This window comes from Typopeltis vanoorti, chromosome 5, assembly GCF_054136105.1.
Source record: "Typopeltis vanoorti isolate ZY-2024b chromosome 5, IOZ_Tvanoo_1.0, whole genome shotgun sequence".
Classification (NCBI taxonomy): domain Eukaryota; kingdom Metazoa; phylum Arthropoda; class Arachnida; order Uropygi; family Thelyphonidae; genus Typopeltis; species Typopeltis vanoorti.
Window position 1 is genome coordinate 172,794,089 of NC_143553.1, and position 10,295 is coordinate 172,804,383.

A 10,295-nucleotide genomic window follows, 5' to 3' on the forward strand; every position below is an offset into this window, starting at 1 on the left:
GAAGTAGCCGCAGATGTAGGCGAGCTGATGGAAGGAGAGAATGGTCCCTCTTCAGATTTCCTGTTACGTGGATTGTACAGACATCCTCTGTAGTTGGATGTGTGAGGACCGCCACAATTGGCACATTTAGCAGGGGTAGATTTTGATTTAGAACAGGTGTTGGTTGGGTGACCAACCCCACACTTCAAACATTTAAATTCGGCCCTACACATCTTCTGGGCATGCCCAAACTTTTGACATCTATGGCATTGCCCAGTAGAAGCTCTCTTCCTTAACGGTTCTACCGAGATTTTTAATCCACAGATGGTTGTCAAGTCATATATGTGTTTATAGGTTTGACTGATCTCGATCAGCACTAATGGCATTGGAGTCTTGTCCCTCCTGGTCATCCTGCTGACCTTGATAGGTGGTAAATCATTTGAGTGCAGGTCTGTGGTGATTTCATCGGTGGAGACATCCTCAGGCACGCCTCTAATCACAACCTTGAGATTTTTTTCCGAACCGAGTGAGAAAGTATGGCACTGAATTCCTCTGGAATTTAGTTCTGCTGTTAACCTACGATAGTCTGTGACAGTTTTAGGGTGAATTTTTACACCATCTGTGATATTCTTTGCATTGTTATATGAGATCTTCAGGTTGTTCATTATGCTCTTTAGAGTCATCCATTTGTTCTTCTCACGCAGGATAATCGGGGGGATCTTTTCCCTTGCGGAGGTAGGTGAGTCTGGGGCAGAGCCATCTTCTTCCATGACATCTATAATTGGTGTTTCGGAGGTCACAGTTTTGCGCTTTTTGCTTGCGCGAACCTCCTGGAAATCAGTGTGGTCAGTACGGGAATGATCTTCAGCCGTTGTGGTTTTTTCCGTAGCGTTGTCTTGGAGTAGTTCAAGAAGTTGAACGTCGTCCGTATCGACTTCTTGGATTTCATGAACTACTACCTTACCTGGCCATTTTGTGTGTAGCAGATTTCCAATATGCTTGAAAATAGCCAGGAGCTGTTTGAAGGTGAGTTCCTCGTACGGCAGGTCTGTGGTTGGACCCACATTTTGTTCTGGATAACAGGACATGCTTTCCATTTCTACCGTATTGTGATAATAGATAGTTTCTAAAACAATAATTGATGCAATGAAACAATGGCGATGCTGATGGCAGTAGGCCTAGCGTATCGCCGTTGCTTCGGAAAAAAAAGGTTAACTTACCTACTGAATTAGTTTTTATGAGCCTATACAAGAACCAAACCGGTTGACTATATCAGTAGGACTATTCACTGTCAGTAAAAATATTTGTCGAGTTCATTAAATCACATTTTATATCAAATATCAGAATCGCGAATCAGATGTATGAGCACTAGGCAAGACGCCATCTTCTTTTGCTCTCCTTTTTCCAGCGTTCCTCGCTTTTTATATCCGTTTTTTCCCGCCTAAATTCTTCTCGTGATCTCGTTAACTAAATCCTTTTTAGTAAACTTTCAGCTTTCTCCCCACGTTCTGTTCCAAAAACGTGCTCGTTCACTTACATACGTTTCCATGACAACCAAACAAAATATAATAAAATTGAGGTATTGCATAGCGCTAAACTTCTACAAATAGGAATAAACAGAGAATATTTACATTTCAATTAATGCGCAGTTAAATTATCAAATACAAGTTCTTATAATATTAGCATAGTAATAATTAAAATAGCTTAATAATATTTAATACAGTCTTTTCATTAGTAATACATATATCTTGATTAAATAATTAAATATTAGACAAAATTAAGGTAGTTATATGAATATTAAATTGTAAAATAAGTTGTTTACATTAAATAATATTTACAAGTCTAGCCTTTGTGATGAAAGATCATGTTGGATTCTGAAGCAAATAATAATTACTCTAATCTCTACACAATCAGAATCCAACAAAGACATGCCCAAAGAGCTTTAAAATGCGCCCTTCGTAAATCACTGACATCCTGTCCGCAGATTTCCGGTTAGAAATCTAGAAAAAATAAAAAAAATATATCGTTATTGAGGTCTGAGTCACGTGCTACTCTCCACGGTGATCTGGATCGGATCGGGTCACGTTTTATTTGAATTGTAAATAAAAAGAAAGAATAAATAAATGAAACAGCGAAAAAAAAAAAACGAAATACGATCTGCAGCATCGCGTGAGTTTAAAAAATCTTCAGCTTTGGTTTTACTTTCAGCTGATTTTCCACTTTTCAGCTTGAAGCCGCAAAAATCGTCGTTCGTCCATTCTCGATGACGATCCCCCGGGAGAACATCCATTCGTGCACCCACTAATACTGCGAGAAGGTTTAGCAATTTCTTGGTTAGTTAAAACGCATTCCGATTTAATTTTTACGAGTGGGGGGGGACGGAGGCGCACGCAGATCATCGACTCGCTTAGCAGAGGGGTTTCTTACGGTGATTTCAACATTCCTCGTTCAACCATTCGCAAACTTGCGATGTTTCTTTTAATTTCTGGAGAATTCCCTTTCTTTCCGAAGCATCGTTCGCATTACTGATCGACTTCATCTGTGACTTTTTCCATTTTAGTTTTCCATTTTTCACTTTTTTTCTTTTTCTTAAAATAAGTGACTTCGTTTAATTCCTCAAAAATCATTGTCAACTTAAGAAAGGCACATTCCGAGCGATCTCTTCTGCCACAAAATTCTTATTTTATTTTATTTATTTGTCGACTGGGTGTCGTCGGAAGCGCTTGTTAGGCAGGCCGGAACGTTCAGCAGTGCAAAAGGCTTCCTTCGAGCAACTCCTTAAGCCAGGCCACGGACGAAGTTCTCTTCGTCTCTGAGTCCGTCGAGGAAGGACCGCTTTTAGGTCGCGATAAGAAATCAGCCCTTGCTGCAGTGGAGGAGACCTTCCACGTGCAATTAGCGGAGCCGTAATTCCTTATTCGTCCCGAGGCTGCAAAAAGCAGCTCGCTCGAGGCATTTCCTCGAAGAAAGACAAAAACTGCCTTATAATTATCTTTGGCACTCGCTTCTTCGGCACGACCCCACGAGGATATCGAACGATTCGCCTTTGGCATTCGCGCCCTCCCCGAGGCTCCGAACCATCCACGTGGTAGCAACGTAAGAGGCGAAACTAGTTTTAGTTGCTGAATACGCGAAGCGCGAGCTGAGTTGTCTGCGCATTCTCCTCTGTTAACGTCACATTTCCCCCTAAAATCTACGAAATCCCCGAATGCGATGGTGCACCGACGAGTTGCATCGATCGAAACGTAGCAGGAAATAAGATGCACCGGTCACGGACAAAGGTCACGAACCTCGTGAATTATTTCGATGGGCTTCGTTCATTCCCAAGTCGATTTTTAGAGGACGAAAGGGCTTTCTTTGCGTTGTTCGTGTGACGAAGCGCACTGCACTTGTAAACGCAGTGACGCCACGTGCTTCTGTCCTTCCCTCACCCACACGGATTTCCAAATTCCACTTTTGGAAGCCTTCACAGTGACCCGCCTATCGAACAGAAAACGGCGCTGCCCAACGAATGCAGGGTGGCTGACGAAATGAGGGACGAAAGACACCCACGTTGTGCTGATGCTGTATCCGCACGTCCCAAGAATATCGACTGACACGGAAAATGGTGTGTGTGTGTGTGCGCGTGGGTGGGGGTGGGGGTGGGGGTGCGCCACACGCTCATACATGGATTATGCGGGAAATCATTTGTTCGGAAGAGGCGTTCATTTCGTTTTTTGACTGACCTTCAAATGATAAAAGGGTAACATCGCAAACGGACTCCTTCTTCGTCTTTTCGACAAAAAGGCGCGTCCGACATTTCCGATATGATTCCACAGAGGTACTCATTACGAGCAAGCGGCGCTCATCGGCCGCTGGGAATGACTCGGAAGAAAACGCGATTCCCGAAGTGTTTCTCAAACTTCAGATATCCACGTACCCCTTCTTAAATGTTCATTATTACCAAGTACCCCTAATTAATAATTAAAAAATAAAGTTATTAATTATTAAAAATAAATAAATTAATTAATTAAAAATTAATTAAATTTAATTAATTTAAAATATGAATTAAAATTAAATATCTATTTTATTTGAATTTATATGTTCATGTAAACAAAAAATATGATTTATTTTTAAAGTTTGGTTCTCTAGAGATGTCAGACGACACACTCATCAATTTCATTTGATGCAATATCAACGTTTTCTTGTTGCTTACAGCTACTTGTCTTTGCTATATTGCTCTCTTCCATACGTAAGAATTTGAAAGCTAAAAAAAAATACCGCATTTACTCGAATATAACTGTATATAACTCGAATATAAGTTTTTTTTCCCGAAATTAAAACGAAAAAATCGTGTTGCGAGATATGTGCGGGATTTTCGGAAACTAAAGCTTTCAGGAGAAAAATTTAATTTTTTTCAACTGACAAACCGAAAAAAATGAAAACTGAAATGCACACAAGCAGTTTCTTTGTGTGCATCGTCAAAGTCATCTACCCAAATAGCGTCATCGTCTTTGCCATTATTTGAAGCAAAAATTACCAGTAATTTACAAGACTTGAGATACGTAGAGCAGCTATGAAGAAGTACATATAATTGGTGCGGTATTAAACTAACCAAAGACAAATTAGCATTTCAACAGTTGAGTTGAAATGCTAATTCCCTTCAACCGAAGTCCATAATATCTGAAACACATTCGCTATATTTCTTAGTTTTAACACGTTAATAACTGGAGCAGTGTCCAGCAAAACCATATGTTCCACCGGCAACATATGGTTTTGCTTGAGTCTATACAGCAGTTTCTGTTGGAGAGGGGATGTGATTCATTAGTTAGTGGCGTTTTATCCCGATTGTCGCTAATTGCACTGTTTGTTGAAAAATATAATGACCCCTTTAATTATGCATAGCCGAAGATTGCCACGTACCCCCTTAACGACCTTTCGCTTACCCACGGGGGTACGCGTACGTACCACACTTTGAGAAACACTGCCCTATAAGATGTGGTTTCTAATGATCCCGGCAGTTCTCATCCACTCAACTCAAGCGTAAACTCATTCACGGATCCCTCACAGAAACAAACAAACAAACAAAAAACTACATAAAAATGCCGAAGGTGCAGAACGTCAGTAGAAACGCGAATGACGAACAGAATCCCTTGCGTGCAGCGAAGTCCGTCTGTTATTTCTAACGAACCTCTGCAACAGCAGCTCATCCCAGCTGTCCCGTCTGCATCCCAAATCTTTCCTTCCGTAAGAACGGACGAACACGAGCGTATTTTGGATCTGATATTCCATGTCAATACCCCCCCCCTCTAAAAACCCTCTGCTGTCTGCTCTGGATCAAGATTAACGTACCTCTTCGCTTTCTTGCCTAAACTTGTCGCCCTCCCCATTCCACTGACCTCGCTGACTGCTTTCATTACTTAGCTTTGAAGACTCGCTTTCTTCAGTCTGCATACCCAAACAGACGGCTCACTTTCTTGGAGACTTCAAACCTCTTCAAAGGTCAAACGGAGTCTCCTCTAACAGAAAGATCGACTTCTCCGTCTGATATCAGTTTTGATCTCATACAGTTCGTTCGTAAAAGGCTGCACTGGGCGAATTGTGCTCATGCACTCTTTAAAAATGTGAGTGGTTTTAGTCTTTCCTTCCATCCTGGATGACACTTGATCTGGAGGGAAGTGGTAGTGCTTGCCATCGCAAGAATGTTCTTGAGAGGGATGGATACGGCAGTGCTGGGCTCATGGCATGGAGTGGAAGCCATTATGCCTAATGGACACGCCGAGCTACAAGCGCTAGAAAGTGAACGATATTGCGACGAAGCCATGTCCGATCTTTCCGTGCTGCTGAAGGCAAATAATTCATTTTTATGGATGGCATCGTCACAGAACATCGTACACAAGCGGTAGACACACTTCTGGAGACCAAGGATATTCATCAAATCGGATGGCCTGCACTCTCTCGAGATCTCAACACCGTAGAACGTGTTTGAGATGTAATAGGGAGACGCATTGCTGTCTCCCTATTACGAAATTCCCTTCCAGAACACAAGCAAGTCCTTATCCTTGTTCTAAACGAGGAGGAGGAGTGGGCCAGCTTGACTCAAGAACTCCTGAATCACTTGGTGCTAAGCATCGTACGACGTTGTGCATCGCAGTTCAGGGTGGACGTGCTCCACACTGAAATCTGTCTCCGCATAGCTTTCTGTAAGCAGCGCAACGAATTCCTTAACTAACACCTCAGGAAATTTGTAACTTTTGCAAAAAACGAATTGCAGTTTAATTTGTACGAAATTTTAACATTTTTTTTCTTTTTTGTGTAATATAATTGATTAGCATGTTGGCAACAAATTCACGAGCATGTTCACATTTGGCTGCAGTCATGAAAATGTTTTCATGCAGTTCGGAAACCGATGCAACCCGCTCAGCATTCTGGACTTTTTTCTTCAAACTAGTTATCCTTCCAGGTGCACTGCAGTCCACGTTTCCTTTTCTACAAATCGTCCTTCATGCAGCCCGTCTCAGTCTCGCATCCTGAGACACTGCAGTTCTGTTAATGCACCGATTTCGCTCTTTCTCTTCTCGCATTCAAGACATTTGTTTTGATGGAATATAATAATTGCAGGACCGGATACTTTCATTCCACCCCAAACTCCCAAAACCCTTAAGCTTTGGATCCCCGACAAGTGTGCTAAAATAAAATTTCTGTGCATCTTAAATACGAGTAGTTGAAGTCAAAAACCACAGCTGCGTACTTCACCTACCTGCACGTACTCCGTAATAGCAACTTCAAAAATCTCAAGAAATCCAAACCAGACCTCTTAAAGGTTGAGTGCAAAAAAAGAAAGAAAGAGAAAAAAAGTCTTCCTCTTTCTCGAATGGCATCCGAGTCTTCTAGCCCCTCCCACGGATGCTGGACATAACTTCTATCTTTCCATTGTTCCATCTCTCTCTCTCTCTCTCTCTCTCTCAGATCACCAAGATACAATGATAGCGTAACTTAAACAGAAGGCCGACTGTTCTCTTGTCCTCAGTCTTTTCCTGAAGCTCTTGTTTGGATGACGAAGGTAAATCATCACCTACAAAACCCAAATTGCTCCCACATTCATCTTTGGCCAAAAGAATATCAGAAAACTCCTTATTTTTCTGATACTAAGAGGTCTTCTGGTTCAGATGGTACCCCTCCAGTTATGCTCAAACCGTTTGCTCTAGAATTAGCAACTGTCGTGCATCGCTTGCATAACCTGCGATATTCATCTAACATCTCTCCAACAGCAGAGAAGAAAGCCTTTCTCAGCCTCTCCTTAAGAAGGCGATAAAAGTGGGCCATCAACTATTGTCCAGCTTTTCTCACTTCCTGAAAGTGATGGAGAAGGTCATTAGCAGCCAGCATCGTCACTACCCGAAGACCCATCAATTATCTGGTGATCTCCGATATGAATTCCGCCATTCTCACTCTGCAACAGCCATCTTGGCCAACGTTGCCCACCTTTGGAGATAAACCATTGAAAAGTTTGGAGGAACTCGTGCGGTCGCTCTGGATATCTCCAATGTATTTGACAGACTCTGGCGTTGAGGCCTTCTTTTCCACTGTGTATCGTGCGGACGGTTACCTGTCCTCAGATTTGTCTGTCTATGCCACGATACTTCAGGCCTCAGTGCTTTGAGCCCAACTCTTCCTCGTGCAAATCGTTGACTTCTCTCCCTAAATCGAAATTCTATTCAGAGTTTTACTGGTGACTTTACTGTCCATTTTTCTTCTGCATTCGAGAAACCTTGTAGTACTCAAACCACTCAGGATTCAAGTTATTCCTTAACTTAATTGTTAAGCTTGATGCATTCCATTTCCTTTGTTTAATACTCGAATCCGAATTCAAGACGATGCTTCTCTTCTTTGGCTGATTTACCCTTCTAGTCCTTCCTGGTAAAAACGCGTCACATCCATAACCTCCACTTCCTCCAAAAATCTTAGCATCCTCTTCCATTTAGGGATGTGCTGGCCACCCATGCGAGTGCCGTGTAAATCCCAAACGACCCAACCTTAGAATATCGTAACTACGTTCTCTGATTTGGAATAGAGCAGCAGAAAATTTCATCAAGTATGCTCGACTGTATTCAGAAATAAACAATCCCCTTAGTAGATGACTCCCCTCTAAGAAGCTGTCTGTCCAATCACCTTCTTCCAACGCTTTGCTTTTGCATCCCCCCCCCCCGATCAAGGAATGCAAGTAGCTCTTTTAACATCAACATCGACGCACACTCTTCAGTTCAGCTCCAAATTTACCAAACGAACTTCTCCTCCTGTTTCTTCATTTGGAACAGCCATACTCGTACAACCTGCAGCTGTTCAGGAACTCGTCTAGTGATGCAATGGTTAGGACGAATGATCCGTGAGGTCAACCAATGGCTTCCTCACTTCCCACTAGAACCTGATGCTTCGAATCTCGCGTAAGGTGCGGATGTGTGCAAACCTGCACCGGAGCTTTGAACAGCAGAAAGCTTCCGGAGTGCGGGTGCGTCACTTTCATGAAATTTACTGAGAAAATACTAGCGGTGGTGATGGGGGGGGGGGAGGCAGTGGAGGGCGTTGGTAGGAGCGGTTCGCTGTAGTTGGTGGATTAAGTGGTGGAGACGGAGAGTCGTAGAGCAGGTGTCCTCCCTCGATGAGTCTTTGGACTCCCTGGAGGTGTCAGGTAATAATAATAATAAGAAGAAACATATTAACAACTTCCTTTCTTCCTTCTTTCTTTCTTCTCCTACCACACACACGTTCTGTTGTCATTTCGATATCCTCGAGTGCGTTATACGTGGCTTTACACGCTGATCTCTCTCTCTCTCTCTCTCTCTCTCTCGGACTTCGTACTGATATAGTTTTCAGATTATCTACCAAGGGAAGTGCCGAAACGACGGATGTGAAAGGGGAAAAAAAAAAACTTCCGCTCAATGATGAGAACGCCTTAAGCGAAAGTGCAGTTGGGAATCTTTCTGATGGACTGCAATGAAACTTAAAAAAAAATGAAATTAATTAAAAACATTAAAAAATCTCCATGGTGCTGATGGATTAGAAGTTTCTGCGTTTCGTGGGCGAGTCGCTTAAAAAAAAAGTGCTTCGCCTCAGCGCAACGAGGACAGACGGGACTCAATCAGTGGATTTCGTGAGCTGCAGCTGCGCATAACTAAAAAGTTCGCGCATGTCCCTCGACTCCGTCTGTGCAACCGTCGAAGTCCCCTCGTGAACTGCGCACCCTTATCGCATTTTCCTTCGACCTTGTGTGCGCTAATTGCACGTGGCCTATTTCTGCATGGAAGTCACATCTGCTTAATGAACCGAAGAAAGGAGCCAAGGGTCGGGAACCTCTAGGTTCAGGCATGCTAATAACCTCTCCGGAGGTCGAGCAACACACTGGTTTTTGCCCGCCGTACGAAGAACACCAAATCGCGGCGCGCTTCGCAAGATCAGGCGTTGATTATTATTATTACGTTTGTTGTAAACCAAATTCTCGTTTGTACTCCGTGTACGAAGGTTCACATGTATAAACGTTGTTTATGCAGCGGCGAGAATGTTTTTCGTTTCCGCAATTTTGTTTCTGGGTGAGGTGTTCGTATGCACCTTTGAAGCTTACGTCCAGCTTCACTGAGGACCACGGCATAGAACGTGCAGAACTTGTGGAAGTTCTGGTCGGTCATGACTGTTCGTTGCTTGCAAATGCAGGTGTGAGATCTCGCAGGATATTCTGCGCTCAAGTTCATTCGGGTCCTGTTTCGGCGTAATTGCGTAGGATTTTGGCCGTCATCAGCACTTTACAAAAGCACGTCAGGTTGGAACGAGCCCCATGGAAGACCTTGAGAAGACCGGAACGAGGAATTGATCTGCTCCGTGGCGATCAGGGAGTCGTCGCTTTAAAGAGCCACACGATCATCCTCGGCAGCTCACCAGAGAGTTCGCTTCGACGCCGATTTGGAGAGGACCTGGGGTTGGCGAAAATTTTGAGCGGGTGAAAGCCGAGGAAGTGAGGACGTGGTTAGGAAAACAACATCCGGACAATTGAACCGAGGTGACGCCTTCGAGAAGCTCGGCAGGAGAAGAAAATAGATGAGCACATTCCTTAAACAGAAAAGTTCTTTTCTTGATGCGCTTTGTTCCCCCTCGACCCCAAAAAACAAATCAAAATCAGACCGACTGTGAATGCAGGAGGCGAATAATTGGGAACGAAGCACATCTCGGACAGCTCACTTCGGCTTCATCCCTTCACGGTTTGCCGGATAAAAGCGAGCAGTTGGAGATCCCTCGCGAGCTGCTCTTCCTTTCGTTCCATTGTGTTCTCAGTATCGTTCCGGGAC

At 43.3% G+C, this 10,295-nt stretch overlaps 1 protein-coding gene across 1 annotated transcript in view; it reads right to left on the reverse strand.

Moving 5' to 3' along the window:
* LOC150107065 (radial spoke head 14 homolog) overlaps window positions 1-8,280 on the reverse strand; it is a 179,352-nt gene extending 171,072 nt beyond the window's left edge. Inside the window, exon 1 of the mRNA XM_090393547.1 lies at window positions 8,239-8,280. Coding sequence (XP_090249673.1) covers window positions 8,239-8,280 — 42 coding nt within the window. The remainder of the gene's footprint in view (window positions 1-8,238) is intronic.
* Window positions 8,281-10,295: the final 2,015 nt, after the last annotated feature.